The following is a 23,732-nucleotide window of genomic DNA, read 5'->3' as shown; positions in this document are numbered from 1 at the left end:
TGTGGCACTTCCACTTTTTTTTACAAAAATTAAGCAAACAAGTACCTTAGACGGAAAACACCTATCCACCTTACTGTCTGTGAGCCACTTATCGTGAACCAATCATTTACCACTGCACACTGGTCAAATTGCATGGAGTGTCAGAGCAATTTTCTGGTGCAGGAGTGAGGTTTATGAAACCAATAAAAAGCAAAATTTTAGTTTGAAATTTTGAATTAACCTAAATAGATCTTCAGGGCAAATTTAAGTGAGTCAACCTTTTGATGTATGTATGTATGTAGGTATACCTCCGCGATTTCATAGAAATTAGAGCACTATTGTCACGGGGATCAAACCAAGTTTCAAGGCCGACCGAGTCCTTTTGACCGACCTTACGCGGTCAAATTGTCTAATGGAAAATATTACAACCTGTTTGCTGAGCTCATAAAATTCAGAAAACAGGTTGGACGGAACATTGTAATGTCAAAATTAGGATTGCTCCTCCAAGGAATTGTCAGTATGTCATTGCAGTGGTAGGCATAGTACACGAAGGATTTTACTGAAATACATGACAAGAACAGAGCTTACCTCATAGTCTGGAAGAGCCGGAAGGATTTCAACAGGATACACGCCTGCTTTATTATGGTGTCTTTCTATAGGGACCTTGGCATCTTCAAAAGTTTTTTCAATTGCTTTAATTTGGCTTTCTTTATCTGAATACAGAAGATCCTCCTAAAAAGAATGAATAACTTGAAGAAACTCTTAATTACGGTAGTTAGAGTACCAAACAACGACAAAGACCACACTGCCTTTCGATTATAAAAACAACAAAAAGTAAAACAAGAGGCAATTTACCTCAGACAGTGAAATTGTCAAATCCCTGAATATTTCGGCTTTACATCTAAGCAAACCACGCATATAAATAAAAGAGAACTTAAAAAAAATCGAATCTTTATAACTGAAATTGAAAAATTAAAACTACCCCAGATGTTCAACCAGGACCGAAGATGACTGAGGGACATAAGAAACAATGCAATTCATTCAGGTACAAATTAACAGTATGTTTTTAATGCTGTTCTTGCCTTTTTAGGAGTTAAATTAAAAAGTCGCTTTGTAACTGGTTCATTGGTTTTGGATATTGGTTTTTTAATGTAATTTTTTAACTCATTTTTAATCAAATTTGAGTATATAGCATTGAGTGAATACTCCCCAAATCTCAAGTTAAATGAATGTTATTATTTTTCTTAAGTTTCAATTTTGATTGCCTCGCGTACAACTTGTTTAATTCCAAAATCATGCTAACGAAGGCGGTGTTTCCAAGAAGTATTTCATGGTTGGGATTTCCAAAAATAAATGATTGTTTAGAGGAGGATCAAAAGAATTATGAACGCTATTTGAAATAAATGCCTTGGTTATATCATTTGTATGCTGGTACAGGCGTTTTTCTAAGTTTAGATGGGTTCTACCCATACAGTTATTGCCGCAGTTGCATGGTATTCGATAAACCCCTCTTTGGCGAGTAAGTGGGGTTTCATCTTTAACAGAGTTTGCGAGATACTAGACTCTGTGTAGACTATTAGTATTTCAAAAATCACGAATCTCCTAAACTCTGGTAAAGATAAAACCCCTGTTACTCGCCAAAGAGGGTTTACCAAAAAAAACGTGAAACTGCAGCAATAACTATATGGGTAAAACTCATCAAAACTTTGAAAAACGCATAAAAATGATATAACCAAGGCATTAAATTCAAATAGCACTCACAATTATTTTGATTCTACAGCAAACAACCATATTTTTGAAACCCCAACTATGAAATACTTTTTCAAAACACATCCCCTTTTAGGCGATTTGGGAAACTCCGCGTCTTGGGAAACTCTCTGGCAACATCACCTTTAATGTCCAGATGTTTAGCTTTCCATCTTGTTTAGATACCGTCTCTCCTACTTCCGGCTTTAAGGATATATCTAGATCAATTATAAAATGTATCCAATTCAGGATTAAGATCAAAGGTTTTCTTTTGTGCTTTCGGGAACCCGCAGCTATTTCGGTCGATCACTAGTATTCAACCCTTCGTGTCGTTCTATTTTGATCCTTTTTAGTAAACTTGAACCTTAATATGTATATGATAAGGTTATTTATATTTGATAAACGTCTAATATATTCGTTAGAATTACAAATGTGCTGTCTTCGTCCTGGTCCGTGCTTATTCAGAATTACTAACTCTGGGATCAAACCAGAAAAACAATTCCTTGTGCATGAGAAAGTATTGCAAAACGGAATACAGATAGACAATAGCAGTAAATCTTAACAAAGAGAAACAAATAAGTATTGATTCACTTGTAAAGCATAATTGTACTCACTTTGAGCGATTTTTTGACATTGTATCCCACTTTTGCTTCAGCCTTTTCAATTGCTGTCGTTGGCTGGAAACGTGTCGCTTCTGTTGATATATATTCTGTTCTTCGGAGCCAAGATACTGTTTTTCTATGCTGAGCCGACCTAATGAATTTTTTTTCCGTAAATGAAACATAAAAACAAAATCATTATTTACTTAACTCTTAATCTCGGTTTCGTTAATTTTTATCTACACTTCTCTTTTAGATCTCTTGATTTCTGCTTAACTTTTAGCTAAAGATTTAGCAATCACAATGTATGCAGCTCTATTGATCCATCAGTTCTTAAGCAATTACTTTTTTTTTGGTTTCTACTTTCGTATGGTGGATCTTTTGAAAAAATTGGCAAGTTTTCTAAGCTTGCTGTTAAGAGGTTCCTAATAAGCCAAGAGAAAAATCTTTAAAAAAATTAAAAAAGAAAAGAAAATATCTGGTCAGAACAAAATTATAACCTCCCCCCCCCCCACCGAAACGATTGTCTGACTCGTAATAACGTAATAAAATGAATATAAACAAACTTTTCATGCATTTTTAAGCTTTTTTGTACCCCCGACCCCCCGAAAAAAATATTTTTGCAACCAACTCCCCCCACTCCCGTAAAAATCCTAGATACGGCCCTGTGTGAAACGCTAATATTAAACGGATTACTCTGACAGGTTATTAATATGAAACTCAACCATTTATCAAATTCAATGCCATTAAATTTATAAGAACTCATTTCTTCTTACCCAGGAATAAAATTTAATAAATAGATGGTTCGCTCTTCTATTGTTCTTTATTAAAATAGCATTGCTGCTATTAGTTACAGTAGCCTGCTGTTTAAAAATTTAGTAATCTAGTGAAAAACAGTAAATATAACACATTCATAACAAAGGTGATAAGACTGAATATAGTACTTATTGAGTAACCCGATTTAAAAGCGAATTGCTTAAGATCATTACACTTATCAGACTAAACGGTGCTGTAGACATAGTTTTATGGGCAGATCAGGTTGATTTGGGACACATAAAGAGGTTGATAACCGAATCAACACACTAAGATTAATAAGTGAGAAGAACCTAAATTTTCAGGCACGTTTCCTTCGAACTTTTATAGATTATGACAAAGCCTTTGATTCAGTACATAAAAAGTCTTTGTGAAGGATCTATCCTTGCAGTGTACTAATTATGCACATTAAAGTAACTAGTGCTCTTTAAGACATTAACATTGCTACGGTTGAGGTAGGAAGTGAGTTAAGCAGATAGTCTGGTGTGGAGTCAGGAGTCAAGCAGTGAAGTAAAAAAAAAAGTAAAAAAAAAAAATAAGTGAGACGGCACTAGACCCTTAAGGTCCAAACCGGCAGTGCTGATCTCCGTTTTGGGGCCCTTCAGCCAGGAAGTGCAATGGGGGGACAACCATCCTGTGCTTTCACACACCCTTCTTCGTTACCTTCCCCAGATTTCTCCAAGTACCCGTTTAGAGCTGGGTTGATTCTGGCTCAGCTTACAAAGTCACAACAATGACCCATACCCCAAAGCAAATGACCGTCTACGTCTGGGATCGAACCCGTGCCCCTTGGACAATGAATTTTCATGCCAGCCACTTAGCCAGGGCGGCTAAGTGGTTAGTAATTTATGGACTACTCTCATGCCTCTAGAAGTTAACACTCAGCAAGATTTAGTTTATACAGTTGATTCGGATGTCATGGGTCAAAATATTGGCGATATGAATGGCTTTGTAAAATTAACACGACGAAGACCCACTCAATTAGGAATAAATGAAGATGAAAACATGAAGTTACGTAACGAGAAAATTTACTAAACAAATAGTTTCACCTACCTAGGTAGCATTGAAGTGAGGTAAGGAAGGATGCACTAAAGATATAAAATGTAGAATGGAAAATTCAGTGCATTTTTCCCAGCTGAAAAAAACTACAGATGAACCGGAAGCAGAGTCTTAGAATTATGATATGCAAAGATATACAAGATGCTTCCCAGAAGAATCATTAAAGGATAGTTTAATAAACTTAATTGAACAACTGTGTATCAAATTTGTACAAATACGGGGTTCAATCCTAGTGATTATACTGAAAGAAGGATTGAAAGGTTTAGGCTATCGAAGAAGAATATGTTGCTCAAAACCGCGCTTTTTTTTAATCCAACTGGGGCTGAACGAAAAGCATTACAATAGAAAATACCTTTTTGAATCTTGTGGAGTATGAATACTGTCTTCCTCAAACAATCTTTCATCAGCCGGATCCAATTTTGCATTTGTATCTGTTACTATGTTAGGATTATTAGTAACCAAGTCGATGGCCACGCCCAGATCATGTTCTGCCAGTACATCATATTTGTAGCTCCTTTCTAGGCTTGTTTGTTTATATTTGATAAATCTAGGGAAGAAAGATAGAATTATAATAATATTTCTCATGGGACAAACTCATTTTTTGGGGGAGGTAGGGGGCAATACTGATTTTACTTCATAGTTCCGATTTAAATTCCCAGGAAACTAAAACCCACTCTATTCTCGATGAATTTAATTGATTAAAGTATACATAAGAATACATTTGCAAACGCCAAGTCCCCTCCTTGCAGCCAACTGGTATGCAACTGCGTTTATGCATCTCCCCATTATTGAACTGTAATCATGCAGTCTCTTAATTATGAATTTCCCTACCGCACATCACTTACTTCGTAATAATGGTATTTAATTTCACTGGATATCAAAATAACCATTATCTGTGTCTCTTAAAATCTGAAGCATACTCAAATCCAAACTTCTTACTTACACAATAATTCTCGCCATAGGAACGAAATTCTAAATTATTTTCTTCTTTTCAGAAAAAAAATAGCCATGCAGTGGGATTTTTTCGGAAGAGGACAATGATAAAAACGTTAAGACTTCGCAATAAAAAATGCGAATGGCTTTCATGTGTCTTGATAATTTTTTGACTGATTTCAAACAGTTCGTGATAACGAACTGTAGCAAGGAGCGACCAGGCTCAACAGTAAACGAAACTCTAAAAAATGAAATTTTGATACCAATAGCTACATCAAAAGAATCGCATTTTAATGCTGGTTTTAAATATATAAGTTTCATCAAGTTTAGTCTTACCCATCAAAAGTTACGAGCCTGAGAAAATTTGCCTTATTTTGGAAAATAGGGGAAAACACCCCCTAAAAGTCATAGACTCTTAACGAAAATCACACCATCGCATTTGGCGTATCAGAGAACCCTGAAGCAAAATTTTCAAGCTCCTATCTACAAAAATGTCGAATTTCGTATTTTTTACCAGAAGACAAATCACGGGTGCGTGTTTATTTGTTTTTTTTTTTTTTTTTTTTTTTTCCCCAGAGGTCATCGTATCGACCAAGTGGTCCTAGAATTTCGCAAGAAGGCTAATTCTAACGGAAATGAAAAGTTCTATTGCCTTTTTTAAGTGACCAAAAAATTGGAGGGCACCTAGGCCCCCTCCCACGCTCATTTTTTCTCCAAAGTCAACGGATCAAAATTTTGAGATAGCCATTTTGTTCCGCATAGTCAAAAATCATTATAACTATGTCTTTGGGAATGATTTACTCCCCCACAGTCCCTGGGGCAGGGGCTGCAAGTTTACAAACTTCGACCAGTGTTTACATATAATAATGGTAATTGGGAAGTGTACAGACGTTTTCAGGGGATTTTTTTGGTTTTGGGGGTGGGGTTGAGGGGAGGGGGCTATGTGGGAGGATCTTTCCTTGGAGAAATATGTTATGGGGGAACAGAAATTCAATGAAAAGGGTGCAGGATTTTCTAAAATTACTATAAAAAAAAATGAAAAAATAAACATGGAAAAGTTTTTTTTCAATTGAAAGTAAGGAGTAACATTGAAACTTAAAACGAACAGAGATTATTACGCATATGAGGGGTTCTAAAAATACTTTAGCATAAAGAGCGAGGTATTTAGGATGAGATAAAAACCTCGCTCTTTATGCTATAGTATTTTTAGTAATTTCAACTATTTATTCTACGGCCTTTCTGATTCAGGGGTCATTCTTAAAGAATTGGGACAAAACTTACGATTTAGTGTAAAGAGCGAGGTATTAACGAGGGTACAAATCCCCTCATATACATAATAAAAATTTAAGAATATAAAAGTTTGTGACGTAAGTTAATTCTTAAGTTACGTATATTTTTTACTAATAAAAAAATTCGTTAAAAATTAAAATTTATAGTAGCCTTTTTATGTAACCGAAAAATTGCATGGCAACTAGGCCTCCTCCCCCATCCCTTATTTCTCAAAATCGTCTGATCAAAACTAAGAGAAAGCCATTTAGCCAAAAAAGGAATTAATATGCAAATTTCATTTTAATAATTTATGTGTGGAGAGCCAAAATCAAACATGCATTAATTCAAAAACGTTCAGAAATTACATAAAAAAACTAGTTTTTTAACTGAAAGTAAGGAGCGACATTAAAACTTAAAACGAACAGAAATTACTCCGTATATGAAATGGGTTGTACCCTCCGCAATCCCTCGCTCTTTACGCTAAAGTTTGACTCTTTGCCACAATTCTGCTTTTTAAAACAATTAAAAGCTTTAGCGTAATTAGCGAGGGATTGCGGAGGGGACAACCCATTTCATATACGGAGTAATTTATGTTCGTTTTAAGTTTTAATGTCGCTCCTTACTTTCAGTTAAAAAAACTAGTTTTTTTTATGTAATTGAAGAAAGAGATCCCAATGGAAAACAAGTGTTACATGTAAACAGGGAGATTTATAAAAAGTACAATGTGTTACAGATAATCTTGATAAGAACTGGGAATAAGTGACGTTCAACAAAATTCTTGACATGTATTTTAAGGAATCACCCAAGACCACTTAAACGTGTGGTTGCGCATGCTTATTAATAAATCAACAATTCAAAATGCAGTTTTAGGTACATATGTTTTACTTTCCTCTACTTTTGAGCAATTCAAAATTTGAACATTTATATATATATAGGCATATATTTTGGGGGTGATACCTAGCACGGGGGTACCATAGGGAATTTATGGTAGGCAAGCCACTTGCCTGGGTAGGGAATTTAAAGTGCCGAAACCCAATAGGCAAGTGTGTATTCTCCTGATGAGTCCTTGTGTTGGGTTGTTGCCTCTGAATTATTTGTCTTTTTTTATTGTTTTTATTATCTGGTAAATGACGACTTATACTTACTGACGACACGACTGCCTGTCCATGGATTAGTCTTTATGGTTGATTGTGTATGGCTATGCTGTTTGGCCTGTGTGATTGTATGGATGAGTAGAGTTAATTATATGACTTATCAGCACCATTACATTTTTTTAACTAATTAGTACGCCAAGAATAATTACAAAAATAGCCAGCCAATGGCAAACAGGCAGCATAACAGCAATAAAGGTGAGTATATCATATATTTCTACATAACTAGAAATTTGGTTAAAGCCACTCTAAAAAAGTCTTACAAACGTCAATGGATGTTTTCCTGTCATATGCTAAGACATAGTTGCAATTAAGATTTTAGGTGACTTAGATTACAGTTTGAAGAAAACAGAAAAAGAGAAGAATTGACCAGTTAGAATAAAGTGTTGCCCCCCCCCCCTCTTTGTCTTTTTGTCCAACGTCCTCATTGTTGCAAATCATGGTACAAGATTAAAAGTTTAAATAGTCATTCGAATGAGAAAGACTGAAATATATAGAATCAATTTTCTAGAAGAAAAGATCTGAAATATCCTAAATATGATATTAAACAATCAGAACCCAAAAAAAGAACACGAAAGACAAAATTTAACATTTTTTTCAAGTGGAAGTAAAGAGTAACGTTAAAACTGAAAAAAAAACAGAAATTGACCTGTATATGAGGGAAGCTGTTTTCCCCCTCAGCCTTTGACTTTATGCTAAAGTTTCACATCTTTCCACAATAGGTTCAAGAATGAATGTTGTAACACAGGAGCAATGCAACAAAGTTTTTTTTTGCAATGCCTCCAGAAACTTTTTTGTTGTCATTTTTTTTAAATAGTAAAATTTTCAGTTCAAATGTTTTGAGAGGGAATCAAAAATATAACATTTGTAAAACCAACTGGCTAGATTTTTATTGCATTGTAAGTGGTAGGCATCGTTGTACATAGGATAATTTCTACTTATTTTAATTTTTCATGTTGCTCTTTACTTTCGTTCAATTTTTTTTTTTCAATTTAATTACTAAAATAAACCGTTTGATGGTTTTTGAATTATGCTTTCGCATGAAAAAAACGTTTTAAAATACTTTTATTCTCTTCATGCTTTATGTCTTCTTAAATGCCATAGAAAAAGGAATGAGAATAAAACAAAAAACAAAGGAAGGCCAACAGATCCTAATTTTCATGAGATGTTGTGAAGCCTACTTTACTTTCCCACCTATTCCAACTGATCAATACATCGCATCCCTTCATATTGAAAAATCATTATACTAAACGTTTGAAATGCTCACTCAACCCACAATCCCCCTCAAAATGAATCCGTAGTCATATTGCCTTTACATCAATAGCTTTAAAAGTCCTTGAAAATGGCTTCTGTTCAGCTACCTTTGAGGTGCATAGACTTTTTGTCATGATTTTATCTTAATTTCATTGATATAAAGTTTAGGTTTCATATTCCTGGTTGTCTCAGGTAGTATTGTCACACAGGAAAGTAAATTGTAAGCCACAAAGTAATGGCACTATCTCTTGACTGAGAGCTATAATCAATTATCACTATGTCAACCATTGTATGCTGCAAGAATAAAGTTGCCACTTTTCTTGTTTTCTTTTTTATTGCATCTGCCCATCTTTTATCCTTGGCACAATTTCAGAATAATTGGCACTTATGACTGAACTTTCAGGATCCCTCCCTCTAGCTTGACACCTTTGAAGTCAACTATCCTGCTTGATCCCATGAAATCAGCAGAAGAAATTCTAGTGCACATTATAATGACCATGCAATTCAACATTGTTCCCACACATAATAAGAAAAATACTAGACCTACCTATTGGAGGCAAATGGATAAGAGATGAACTTGAGGTCAAATGGAATATCAGGTAAGTTGTTAGAGTACTTAACTCGACATACAATATCGGTCCTAGAAAAAAAATGAAATTACTTGACGCTTTGTTACTTATTTTAGCCACAACAGCATTGGTGCACACAGGTCCAAACTTTAGGGAAAGAATCAGTACTTTTCAGGAAAAGAGGGGGATTGAACTTCCAGAAAAGTATGATTTTATGGGCAGATTTTCTAAACTTTGCTGAAAATTCCTTTGGTCTTTTCTGAAAGGAGAGATTGAAACCCTGTTTCCTCTGTTTGCAGTTATACAAAGTATACTATAATCTTTTCATTTTTTTTTTTTTTAGTGAGTGAAATTATATTTTGTCAGATAAAGTAAAATTTAATGTAGAAGTAAAATCTACGTAAAAGTTTAAATAAATTTTAATGTTAAAGTAGAATTTAATCCATATATATTATTTTTCTATTTCAAGAAAACTTAGAGCTGAATCCAGGAACAACAGTTCCAATATACATTTAACAATAATAACAAATTGTTTCATATTAATCATACAGGAAACCAAACAAAGTAACAAAGAAAAAAGGAAGAAAAAACACGTAAAGAAAAACTCTCCCTATGACAAAAATAAAATTAAACATCAAAATAAATACATAAGAATATGAAAAGGGCCTAACTACAAACAAGCCTTTTTTGAAACTCTGAATAAAACTTTTTAGATGATGTTAATATCTATGTAACACTAAACCTTCGAATAACCTTATGACTACTGAAAATTTATGTGAAATAAATAAAAAAATGTGTTTTGTGTTTGAGAATGTAATTGAGTAAAACAGCACTGCCATTTTTGTATGTAGTGAAATTTTTCTTTGAGTATTTTTGTAGTTTAAATAGGTAAAGTAAAATGGAAAGGGCAAAAATTATAAATTTAAAAAGTGCCATCATTATAACTTTTGTTGATATTTTGTCTTTTATGTATTAATGATGTTTTTGTAAGAAAAAATTATAATGACTGATTTTTTTTTGAGACAAGATTGGTACAGAATAGCAGCCACAAGAAGGGCTACCTGAGGGGATAGGATGTCCTTTGGAACCGAACGGCATAATTTCTTGGCTTTAAGGTTTTATTAGTATATGGTAGCTTAAAATATTTCCAATTTGGTTGTTAATAAACAATTAAAGTGTAGGCAATTGCAGAGGGCAGAAGCCAAGCTTATTTTCTCTACAATGTGGAGGTGACGCTTAAAATTAAAATTGGCTTTGTTCTTGTTTTTAGGTGTTGTAATCACTGAGAGGATAGGGGCGGACACGACAGTAACAATATTTACCTTCCACAAGTAAGACCAAGACAATGCAAACAATTGAGCCTCTAGTTATTTACTAAGCCATCTTTTGGGCAACCACAATCGTTCCATATAGAAAACCATAGCTTGGCTGAATTCACTGGATCTCTATTTTTTGACCAATCCTTTAGCTGAGACTTTTTATGAACACTTTGAAGAGGGCACTTTTTCTTTCAGCACATTTTTGCGCGTGATTTATTTGTGCTAAGTAGGAAGGGAGCTCAAGGGAGTTGAAGAAAAGAAGAAATCAATTGATGAAAATTTATATTATTGATTTCATTTATTTTCTGAGTGAAAGGAACTAAAGCTCTTGCTACTCCTTTTGTTTGAGAAGTATTCTTTTGCTTTTTCATATAAGTTTATTGCGTGGTTAGAGTTTCTGGAATTTCCCTCTCCTGAACTTAATGTTTCCTAGCTCTTCTAGCCCCCTCAGGGAAGGGGGCCAATCATCTAATTGGTTATCAGAAGCGGATATTCCTATTGTTGTATCTCCAATATCCAATGATGATAGCCTGAATGAAACCATGATTACTGTCTCTGAGTCACCAATCTCTGAAACTGATAACCTGCTAAATGAGGATTTTCAGACAGTGGGCAGAAAACAGAAACGAAAAAAGCCTTCTATGAGTCCTCCTGAAATAAGTGCTCTCAAACTCAGTCCCAGCTGTGGAGATAAAGGACAAACCCATTATTCTTTTTTCAATCTTATCAATCTTTCTCTATCAAAAATATTACTAATATTAGAATGAATCTTTTCAAAGCTTTTAGATGCAGCTTCACTGTGAATGTGAACAGAGATGGTACACTAACGTTTATGTTTCTAGATAGAAATGAAGCCCGCAAAGCACTTAGCCTACATAAAATTGGCAATATCCTTGTTACACCTGAATGGTGGAAACCAACCCTGAAAAATTCTCAGAAAATAGTGCTGTACAACATACCATTGGAACTGTCAAATGATGACTTGAAAGATGGTCTTATGAACAATAAGAGGGAAATGCTGGAAGTTCTGGATGTTCATCGTATGGGCAAGCTAGATTCTAAGGGAACAAGAAGTAGTAAGAGTGTCCTCTTTATCTTACCTGCTAGTTCCCAATTTGACTCGGTTTTCCTTTTTGGTCAGCAAAAAGCTCATAAAATATACCAAGAAAAACCTCTTCAATGCTCAAAATGTTTTAAGCTTGGTCACTCATCTAAGTATTGTTCTTCTTCTGAACCAGGGTGCCCTAATTGCCTTGGTAATCACTCCTTGTCTACAGAAAGTAGATGCACTGAAGTGCCTAAATGTACAAACTGTGATGGTAGACATCAATCAACAGATCACAATTCATGTCCTAAATATGTTCAACGAGCTAAAGTTTTAAAGATTGCTCTTCAAGAAAATGTCCCTTTCCCGATAGCTGCAATGGAGCTGGCCAAGCTCTCCAAAGTACCATCAGGTCCAAGAGTTTATGAGGCCAAGGAAGGGAATTTAGTCCTTCCTCAAAAACCCTGGCTACAGGTCCACAAGAACAACCAAAATCAGGCACTCAATCCTCCTACTGAGACTTTTTACCCCCTGTTGGCTAAGGAGCATCCCAAGGTGGTTGAAGCTAGTCCATCCCTCAACAATCCTAAAACTAATCCAATATCTTGGTCTGAAAGAGTGGCAGCTTTTCCTAATATGTCTACTCAAGCCATCGCTATGCAAGATAGAGTTGGACCTCATATTACTAATTTAATTAAATGTGTTGCATCAGTGGACTTAATCTTACAATCAAATATGGCTAAAGATAAAAAAGCCAGTATAACAAAAGAGATTGCCGAACACTACTTTTCCAATGTTATTTTCAATGAAACAGGAACAGAATTATCATCCATTCTCTCAAAGTATCATGCATGTCACCTATTCAACTCTTCCTATGTTAGCTAAGCTGCAGATCCTACAATGGAATTGCGTCTCTTTAAATTCAAATAAACTTGCTGATCTTATACAATGTGCAAATGATAATAGAATTGGAATTATTTGTCTACAAGAGACTAATCTTCATCAGTACAAGAAAATCAAAATGCCTGGGTACAAGTGCTACAGGAAAGATAGATCAACTAACAGAAAGGGAGGGGGTGTGGCAATCTTTGTACATGTTTCAATCCAACACTCCCCTCAACCCTTAACTATCTACAGGGATGAAATAGATGTTGTAGGTATAATAATTACCTTAGCCAATGGTAACCATCTTGCCATAAAATCCTTTTATAATCCATGTGGGAGTAAGGACATCCAAAGTATCTTGGAAACAGAATTATCAGGTAATAATACCTTTATTTTTGGTGATTTTAATGCCCATAGTCCTCTCTGAGAACAATCAGCTGGTAGCAACAAAGCAGGAAGAGGAATAGAGTACATATTGTCCAATTTTCCTGACACCTTGATTTTCACTCCATTTGACTTTCAGACCAGGTATAATATTTTTTCTAGCTCTTTCTCAACTATAGATTTGCTTCTCGGATCTTCTTTATATTATGATTTAGTTCAGATGGTAAAGGTGTCGTCTCTTCAGTCTGATCATTGTGCAATTCTTACATCATTTCAAGATTTATGCTACACTCCCAAACCCTACGTCCCTACATTTATTAACTCCAAAGGTAATTGGTCCCTTTTTCGTGAGATATTAAATGAAGTAGATTTTTTCTTTGTTTCTCCTAATTCTGATATTAATGCAATTGAGTCTAATTTGAGATCAATCCTGCTGGAGTCAGCTAAATTGGCAATTCCAATGACTAGGGTGCATTTTTACATTGGCTCCAAAAGACCCAAGAATTGGTAAAACGATGAGTGTAGGGTTGCAGTTCTGGCAAAAAGAAAGGCTTGTAAAATGTTTAAAAATCACCCATCTCAGTCAACAGCAATCTCTTATAAGCAGTCATGTGCTAAGGTGAAACTAATTTGTAGGAGAGCTAAACAGAGTACATGGCTGAATTTCAGCTCAAGTATCAGTTTTAGAGCCCCAATTTCAAAGGTCCATAATTTCATTAGCCAACTAAATAGTGGAAAGCAGCCTAATGATGACCGTAGATATGATATCATTCAGGATGGATGTCCAATTGTCTCAGATAAAAAGAAGGCAGATCTGTTTACCGATATTTTTAAAAATGATAGCTCAGATTTTCATCCCAGCCGACCTCCTTTTTGTAATCTCCCTCTTACCTGTTCTTATAAGGGTACTCTGATGAAACCTTTTTCCCAAGATGAATTTTGTGTAGCACTTAATTCTCTTAACATCAAGTCTTCCCCAGGTTATGATGGTATTTATATGAAGTGGATTGTTGAGTCCCCAAAGGTGGTTCATACAGCCCTCTTAAGTCTTTATAATCTTATTTGCTCAAGTCAAAAGTTCCCAGATGCTTGGAAGATTGCTCAGGTATTCCCAGCTTTAAAACCTTCTTATTCATCTAACGATCTTAAGTCTTGCCGTTCTATATCGGTATTACCTTCCTTTAGTAAAGTTCTGGAAAGGCTTGTCTTATCAAGAATTGAGTGGTTTTCTGAAGTCAACAATCTCTTTCCTAGTGAACAAACAGGTTTCAGAAAAGGACATAGCTCTTTAGACAACATTACCCGGCTAGAAATTGATGTTTGTAACTCTCTTAAAATAAGACATGTCACAATGGCTGTTCTGTTTGACTGGTCGAATGCCTATGGAAATGTAGTCCACAATAAATTATTGGAAATCCTAATAAATCTTGACTTCCCGTATCCTTTTATAAGTTTTATAAAGTCTTTCCTAACTGATAGATATTTTTACGTTCAAGTAAATCAGTCTAGAGGTGAGCAATGCCCCATTACGAGAGGACTTCCTCAAGGTGCAATATTGAGTCCTCTTCTATTCAACTTGTATGTTTCTGAATTTCAAGTATCTCATGCATCATTTGGCCTTTATGCAGATGATTTGATCATTTGGAAGTCGGGAAGGGATATTAGCCTTCTTCAAAGCCTTATTCAATAGGATATAAGTTTAGTCCAGAGATTCTCTTTAGCATTTGGCTTCCCAATCTCAATCAGTAAAACTGAAGCCATTATATTTACTAATGGTACTCTAGATCCTCCTAATCCACTGACAATTTTCTCAAGGGAGATCCCATATAGCAATTCAGTGAAGTTACTTGGTTTAATAATGGATTCTAAAATGCAGTGGCATGAACATATTAATTCTTTGAAATCTCTGATTATTCAGAGACTTTGTATTCTAAAAAGACTTGCTGGAAGTAAATGGGGATGTCACCCAAAAATTATTTTGGATTTTTACAAATTATATATTCGTTCAAATATAGAATATGGGATACAAAATTTTTCAGCTCGTCCTCCATCCTCATTCAAAATCCTTGAATCTTTACAAAATTCTGCTATTCAAATAGCTTTGGGTGTGCATAAGCATACTCCTCTGTCAAAGTTGAGAATACTGTCGGGATTGGTGTCCCTAAGTGAAAGAGCATCTAGTCTAAGGATAAAATATTTCTCGCAAATCCAGGCTTATGGAGCCAAGCATGCTGTATATGCACATATCTTTGCTGAGAAGTCAGCCTGTCCCATTTATCATGGAATCAGTTTCAACTGGAGGTCCCAAACTGGAATCAACATTCGCTTTATGCACATCCCTTTACTGAGTCCCCCCCCATGGGAAATGAGTCCTCCAAGCTGTCAAGTAGAACTTATCTCTATTAGTAAAGGTTTGATTCCTAATTACGACATCCAGACTATTTTGGCTGAATACATCTCAAAGGCTTACCCCAACTATAGAAAAATATATACAGATGGATCTGTCCAGAGGGAAAGAGCTGGAGCAGGAGCATGCATCCCATCCCTGAATTTGAACATCTATTCTCCTCTCCCATTGGGATCTTCTATCTTGTCAGCTGAATTATGTGCCATCCGCCTGGACTTGGATGTACTTATAAATTATAACATGGAATCTGAAAATATACTCTGTCTCTCCGACTCTAAATCAGCATTACTACTGATCCAAAATATTAATAGAATTGCTAATGACAAAGATTTATATAATATTAGAAGACAGCTTCTTAATCTTAAGATCAAAGAAAATGAAGTTTATTTTCAACATGTTCCTAGTCATAAAGGTATAAAATATAATGATATGGCTGATTCTCTAGCAGCAAAGGCTTCCATGTTATCTCCTCGTCCTTCCTCTGACCTCAATTCACGAGATATTATCAGGCAAAGATCCAAAGTTAATCACAGTAAATTAATGTTATCTCCATTTCATACAAGATTAAATACAGTGCTATATTACCGGCTGAAATCAGGTGCCCTACTTCTAAATAGCTTGTTATTTAATTGGAAGCTACATCATTCCCCTTTATGCCGAATCTGCTTTTCAGCAGAGGAAACAATCGAGCATATTTTATTTGATTGTCAGGCTCAGAGTGAGGAGACTGTTGCTCTTAAGCGTTTCTGCTCCTTGGCTAAGATTCAAAATACTTATACAGCTATCCTGGATTCTAACCTGCCATGGGAAATTGATCATAAGATATTTAAGGAAGCAATTGATACCTTAAAGAAGAGAAATATTGTTTAATAAAGATTAAAGCTTGAAGAAGTATATTTTTAAAGGGACACAATTTATCCATAGTTTTTGATTGTGCAGAAGAGAGCGGGAATGAGTAGGGAGAGCCGTATTGGTACCGGCCGGCCTAGTGCCTTAAACTGCTGGGGACAGGTAGCTCAGGTACTCGCACTTCCCATGATCAATAACAGTGTATTATTGTTCATAATCGTATATATCCATTGTTTGCCGACTGGAAGAGAATAGCGCTTCCAGTAGTTAGTTTTTCTGGAGAAGGAGTCAAAGAGGTGAAAGGACTTGCTGTTAGTCCATATACCTCCCTACAATTTTTGGAACTGGAACTGGAGCTCAACTGAGGGGTTCTTTTCACTTTGTGGCAGCACAGCATGATTGCATAAAAGATTGAAAGGCACTTTGATTTTGTTCAGCATCTTGTCACAGACTTAACTGAAGGACTCACTTGACACATTTTTCCAATCTAAGTAGGGAAACCAGTTTGATTCTGTGTTTTGAGCCATAGGTGAGGATGACTAAAAGCAAGTAGAGATAGGAAGGTGGTCAGAGTAGAAACCTTCTTTTAAAACTTTGACCTCATGAGTGTCAAACAAAGGAACAACATGGTCTAAGTTAGAAATTGAGGAAAACTGCCCAATGTATGAAAAGTTGTCATTCTTAGGCCATACACAATGGTTGGGAGGAATGCAGCCCCAAAAGATTTGTGATTGGAAAGACATTGTGTTTGTTATATTTACATTAAAATCTCCACTGATAATAACAGATTTAGAGGTAACTTTTTTAAGAAACCTGCCTAAAAGCTTGCAGGTAAACGCAAATCGTGAATCAGACTGTTCGTTATTATAATTTGTATGCAGATAAACGTTAATTACTACATGATTTTCAAGCGTAGTGGCAATAAAGTAATCAGTCTCTGCTAATAGCTTGCAAGGGAATTAGCATAGGATACCAAGACTGCCAGATGGTCTGCCTTGTGGTGTCACAACTGCCCTACAAAAGAGGAGATAAAAACTAGAAAATAGTGGCAACAGGATTTGGCAGTCTTCTGACAGGAAATGCTCCTGAATCAGGACTAGGTCAAGGGACTGCAAGAACTGCAAAAGAATTGCGATTCTATTGGTAACTTTTGCATTAATATTCCATGACAAAATTTGGCATTTGAATCTCATTTTGAACTAGATTTGCCTTTCAGCAGAGCCTGTGCAATATGGTATTTGTAACTGAAACATGGGTGACTGTCTGATTTGCAAAAAACACATTTTTTTTGTTTCTGGTAGGGGATTGTTTTAGGCAGAACAACAAATTTTGTTTATACATATACTTGAAATATTTCTATATGATTGGCACTTATAAAATCAAAGGGGTAGAAACAAAAACTCTTGAATGGGGATTGTTAGAAACTAATCACTAATGGGGACATCATTGCTTGTAGTAAATCCTCATTTATTTCAAATTTCAGTTTGAAAGATCTGGTAGAGCCACTTTGCTTTGCTTCACTACAATTTGGTACAAGAGACTTGACATCATTAGAAGTCAGATCATTTGGGACATGTCTAATTATTCTGAAGTGAGAAGGACTTTTAACCTTAGCACCAATGGTATAGCTAGAGCTACAAAGCACATTCTCTATTGCATAAGCATCACATTTGGATACAGTGATAGCTTTCCAGTCACCTGGGGTGCACTTTAGCTCAATAATTTTTGAGCTAACATCACCAAATGCTTGTTCAAGGAAGTCGTTCCTTGATTCCGGTTTGGCTAGGTTACTTGGTATATTTTTGACAACCACAGGATAGGATGGTTTGGAAATATATTCAGCAGTTACTGGTTTACTTTTCAAAAAGTTTTGCTCTATCAGAATGTCTAATTTGTTACACACTTCTGTAGTCTTGCATGTAACAGATCACTGTACTTTCACCTGGGGTTGAGGGGACTTCTGGCTCAAAAATAAGGAAAGTAGACAAAGCAACCTTATTGTCATCACAAGTCTATAACAATTTGATAATTTCCAAAACATTATCACTTATACCAACCTTTATGGACATTTGAGCAAGACAATTTGCTTCTGTCCATAAGGTCTTTTTGCTTTCATAATGTCTTTTTTTTGGAAAAACTGGGCTGCTCTCTTTGCAACTTGATCATGGCTTTTTACAATTTTTACTGCACATAACAAAAATCTTAATACAGCAAGTCCAAAATAACAGACTGTATATTGCAGCATATGTTTTTATCATTAGGAAATATGTCAAGGTCACTTATTTAAATATCAAGTCTGTCCAGGAGCATGGGAAGCATAAGGACCCACTTACCTATTCCTTGCAATTTAAGGGTAACTAAATACCAGCAGGTACATATGACCCTTGTAGTGGGTTCCTCCCCTCTTCTCCTTGTTGCCTAAGATGCCTGCAGAGCACTGCCAATATGCTTAAAATGCTCTCTCAAAACCAACATTCTTATAATCCAAACTGACTCAATAAATAAATGTTCTAAAACTAGGTCAGTAGACCATAATACTTCATATCCTTATCTAACTATTGATCTCTTAATTAACTCTAGTCACTGAACTAATTCAAGAATATACAGGATTTCAAATTTGATTAATCCAATCTAGATAATAGAAAGTAAATGCATGAGAAATGTAAAAATGATTAATTTAAGTTTTGGATTTTGGTGAGGAAATGGTGGCCACTTAACTACCTATTTTCATCTAATTGAAGGTCTGCATTATATAACATACCACCTCCTCTGATCATCCTAAACTATTAAAATAAAGGCCAAACTCTTTAGAGCTTTCATCAAAGTTTGTATTTAAAACTAAGTGTATGAGTCAAAATACTTGTTCTAAGGTTGGAGTAATCATTTAAGAAAAATAAATTTTCAAAAAATTATTTATAAACCAAGTTAAATGACTATGTGTTTATTTTTTTATCTAACTGGTATAGATGGGTCTCTGAATTCTCATTTTGAATCATTGGAATGGCATTGATATTTTTTTTCACACATTTACTAATTAAATGTTGATAAAAAGTAGAAATTCATGCAACTTGAGTAAACCATAGAAACAGAATACAACTACAATATCACTTCAGAATTTCTCACCTTCTCAATATCAGCCAGTCACAAATATAGGTATGTTTTGTATAGGGATTGCATATATTTATCCATTAAATTGTCTAAACTGCTTTATATATAGCTAAGGATTTTTATACTTACTTTGATACATGCCATCCAAACATATTTCTACAATTAGTTGTTTATAAGTCAAAATTTTTACAGGACAATTCTCTTACTTAATGCTAAATCTTAGTCAAATTTCAAACTTTTATTTTTGCACTCAACAGATGTATCAAGATTTAAACATTTGAATGAATATCTGAAAATCTCAAAATTATAAAACAACTAATTAGAAATCTACCACAGCTTAAAACCCTGAGAATTTAAATCACTAATCTATACCTATCAAATACAAAAATAAAAAAGCACATAATAATTTGTTTTTTAAGGAGTATTTTGCCTCATATACTTAGTTTGAAGCAAATACCTACATGCATCTTTATTAGAGTTCATATTTTTCTGATGATTTTGGTCTTTACTCAAATATTTTAGGATGAATAAAAGAGGAAATACTATCAAAGATTTCTAAACTGACAAGACTAGCCATTACAAACATTCACCAAAATATTGAGGTAGACATTGACTATGTAATAAATACATATGGCAGGAGTAGAAACTGAGAAGTAGACTTTTCTTATAAAAGTATGAATTCTGTAATTTAAGCAAAATATATTGAACTTTAAAACATGGAAAGATACACTGCATTGTTATGAAAAGTAAAATTTTGATTATTGAATTTTTTTAGATTTTGTCAAAGTTGACACAGTTTATTAAAACACTATCTTCAAACAGTGACTAGTTAATGCTTTATTGCCTATACTTAAAAGCCTTGTTTTAAATGTCTTTATGTCTTGTCTTGTTTTAAATGTCTGTTTTAAAAGTATGAATTCTGTAATTTAAGCAAAATATATTGAACTTTAAAACATGGAAAGATACACTGCATTGTTATGAAAAGTAAAATTTTGATTATTGAATTTTTTAGATTTTGTCAAAGTTGACACAGTTTATTAAAACACTATCTTCAAACAGTGACTAGTTAATGCTTTATTGCCTATACTTAAAAGCCTTGTTTTAAATGTCTTCTATGCATTTCTATCTCTTTGTTCTGTTTTTCTTGTTACATTCCTAAAAGAACAAGTATTTAATGTTTAATGTATCTTTGACAAACATACAAGTTGTATATTTATCCTCATTTCCTAATCATCATTACTAAGCAATACCATAAAGTTAAGCAACATACTAAATGGTTTGAGCTATACAAATTGTCACAAGGAGTGCATGTTCCCAAAAGATGGTTCAAGACCAATTTTTTATTTTTTATTTGACAATAAAAAGCTTAACTCACTTGCTGTAGTGGCCAGAAGTAGTAAAATTCTAGTTAATTGACTTCTTGTTATCTCAGAAAGGGTTTAGGTTAGGAAAATGAAACTTTCAGGGATAAACCTACAGACTAAAGTATGTCCCAGGAAGGTATTTTGAAGCAACTACCTCCACTCCTTCTCCCTCTAGAGGGCCCTGACCTTTGATGACCTTTAAAAATATGTGTGTTATAAAAGTGAAACCTTGCAAAATAGATCTTCTCCTTAATTGAAGCACAACAAAATTGTTTTCAATTTCATAACTTTGCTCAATTCCATTTTATAAGGTTTTAAAGTTATGCAAATACATTTCCTAAGTTCTGAAAAAAAAAAAACATTGATATGGCTCAAAATTCTACTGAAATAACAGGAATTGCATTTTCAGAACTAAAGGCAGAGAAAAAGCAACTCGTAACAGAAAATTAGGGTAAGATGTTGTTTTGTCAAAATTCCATTTAGGCAAATTTCAGGGCCCTCTAAAGGGAAAAGGAGTGGATGTGGGTACTTTAAAATACCTTCCTGGGACATACTTTAACCTGTAGACCCATCCCTGAAAGTTTCATTTTCCTAACCTACACCTTTTCCAAGATAGCAAGAAGTCAATTCACTAGAATTTTACCCAATATTTTTATACCATTTTAAATTTAACAAATGTAACCATCAGCAGATTTTGGATTAAATTTATGACCATTTCTACTACCTACCTATGATGCATAATTGTCAATGTGCTCTTTAAATTGCAGGCATATCTTTGTTTGCAAGTTTATCCCAGCAACTTATTATGTAACCCCCCCCCTAAAGAAAATACTGACCCCCCCCCCTGCTGGAAGCTGACCTAAGATGCTGCCAGATCTTAATGAAGTTTATACTCCAGCAAGACTCTCTGCAAGTGGTTCAACACCACCCTATTTTACTGGCCAATGTGATTCAATGTAGGGTAGCCTAATGACTCCATTTCTCAACATTTCCAATTGTAAAAGGTCAGCAACCTTTGGAGAGGAAGGAATGGAGTTAGGTATTTAAAAATACCTTCCTAGGAGATCATGAAGATTCTGAGCCTATTCCTGGGCTTTAGAACCTTATAAATGAGGGTAGAGGAAAGGCATGAAGCTTGGAACACTTACCTCATGCTTCAGTTCAGCAGTAGACTACACATAGGCTATTTCTTCAGGTTTCATTTATAGAGCATAAAGATTGCAAAAGCTCATTAATTGTTTGAGTGACCTTAAAGCTCGAAATTGGTTTGAACTAGCCATTCTATGCTTTAACTAGCCTATATTAGAATTATCTATCAGAATGGCATAAGTTATCCTTACTGTGATACAAACAAAAAAATATTAGGCTAATGATAAAGGAAAAACAAAAACCTTTTTTCGACTTGTTTGGATCTTGAACTCTGTATAGTCATAATATTGAACTAGGCTACTTGTTATTACACATAAAAAAAAAAACAGGAAAATATTTTCTTCTTGTTCTTCAATGATCTATATAGCCTACGTTCGTAAACTCCAATCTTGCATACAAAGGGAATGATGTCTGATAATAAATCAGGAAATAGCGGTGATGCAAAAAAAAGGAAAACAACAGATATGTTTGGTATTGTATAGCTGTTTTCATATCTACTAATAGGGTTGATCTGTTCATTTTATTTGTGCTTCATAATCCTCGCTATTGAACTCAGTAAGCAATGGCGTAATTTGGTCAAAGCCCTGGAGGGGGGGGGACAAACACTTGGCAAACTATAGGTTCTATGACTATGGACGGACTATAGGTTATATGACTATGACGCATGGACGGATAATAGATAGACTCATCTATTAACAAATCAACTATCATCATTTTATACAATCCTAATAAGGGGGTTAATGCCAGATTTGCCTCTCACTCAATGAGTGTCAGGCAAGGTGGTTGATTCAATTCATAAACTTAGACATTTGCACTAATAAAAATTAATTCAATGTTAGTTGACCAACAAGTTAAATGGAATTATAAGGGGAAGAAGTGCCCAAAGCCTAATAGGGCCTCTCTGCCTAAAATGCTAGGTGAGTGAAACCATTTATAAGCTAAGACATTCTAGCTGTTTTTCAATGATGTATATAAGTTCGCAAACAGAAAAAAACATACTCCAATCACTAGAAGAGATCATACACGAAATTCTTTGATAAAAGAATACCAAAACAATTTGGTATTCAATAGCTGTTTTCATGTCTACTAATAGGTTCGATCTCCTCATTTTATTTGCGTTTCATAATCTCCCCTATTGGACTCAGTAAACAATGGAGCAATTTGGTCAAAGTTGGAGCCAATTTTCCTAAATCAAGTGAAAATGTCATTGAAAAATAGGTCATATATTACCAAGATATATTAAGATATAAGGCAAAGATATATTAAAAAAAAACTGACCTGTTTCTTTGGATACTTTAATTGCTGCATGCTGATCTGAATTTTGACAAGATTTTTTTCAGAGACTAAATTTCAGCTGTGGGGCAAACTCAGGTCTGGGGGACAAACTTGGGTCTGGAGAAGGCAGTTGCCCTCCTGCCCCATAGTAAATTACGCCCTTGTCAGTAAGTGCGTGTTGGGGACGAAGAATTATCATAAGTTAAGTGCGAACCGGGGCTCCATAACAGAGTTGTATGGGCCCAGTATTGTCTAGTCAGTTTGTCAATGATTTTTCTTCTGTAATTGAGTTTATTGTAGTGTATTAGCGTATTTGGAGTTTTTCGAAACCTGACATAGTTATTTTTCAAATTATAAAAATAAACAATTTTTGTCAGTAGTTTTCATTAGAACTTCTTAACAAGTATCAAGGATACTCAGTACTGGGCAAGGTGGAAGCACTTGCTTTCCATAAAAAAAAAAGCACTGAAATCAATGTGCTCAAGACAGCTTATTAAGCTCCCTAACAAAAGCAACGTTGGACATAAAACCCTTTTTCCTTGAAAGGTTCATATCAGGAAAAAGGGTTATTTAAA

The 23,732-nt window shown here is 34.7% G+C and overlaps 1 protein-coding gene across 1 annotated transcript in view; it reads right to left on the bottom strand.

Moving 5' to 3' along the window:
• The window catches only part of LOC136028976 (RNA polymerase II-associated factor 1 homolog), a 41,170-nt gene extending 18,927 nt beyond the window's left edge, over positions 1–22,243 (bottom strand). The window contains exons 1-5 of the mRNA XM_065706974.1: positions 22,125–22,243; positions 9,351–9,443; positions 4,549–4,743; positions 2,340–2,478; positions 568–711 (exon numbers count right to left, since the gene is read on the bottom strand). Of these exons, the coding sequence (XP_065563046.1) occupies positions 568–711; positions 2,340–2,478; positions 4,549–4,743; positions 9,351–9,443; positions 22,125–22,165 (612 nt within the window). The 5' untranslated portion in view covers positions 22,166–22,243. The remainder of the gene's footprint in view (positions 1–567; positions 712–2,339; positions 2,479–4,548; positions 4,744–9,350; positions 9,444–22,124) is intronic.
• Positions 22,244–23,732: the final 1,489 nt, after the last annotated feature.

The sequence above is a fragment of the Artemia franciscana genome, chromosome 7 (genome assembly GCF_032884065.1).
Source record: "Artemia franciscana chromosome 7, ASM3288406v1, whole genome shotgun sequence".
NCBI lineage: Eukaryota > Metazoa > Arthropoda > Branchiopoda > Anostraca > Artemiidae > Artemia > Artemia franciscana.
The sequence above is the reverse complement of the archived record's forward strand: the minus strand, read 5'-3'. Positions and strand labels throughout refer to the sequence as shown.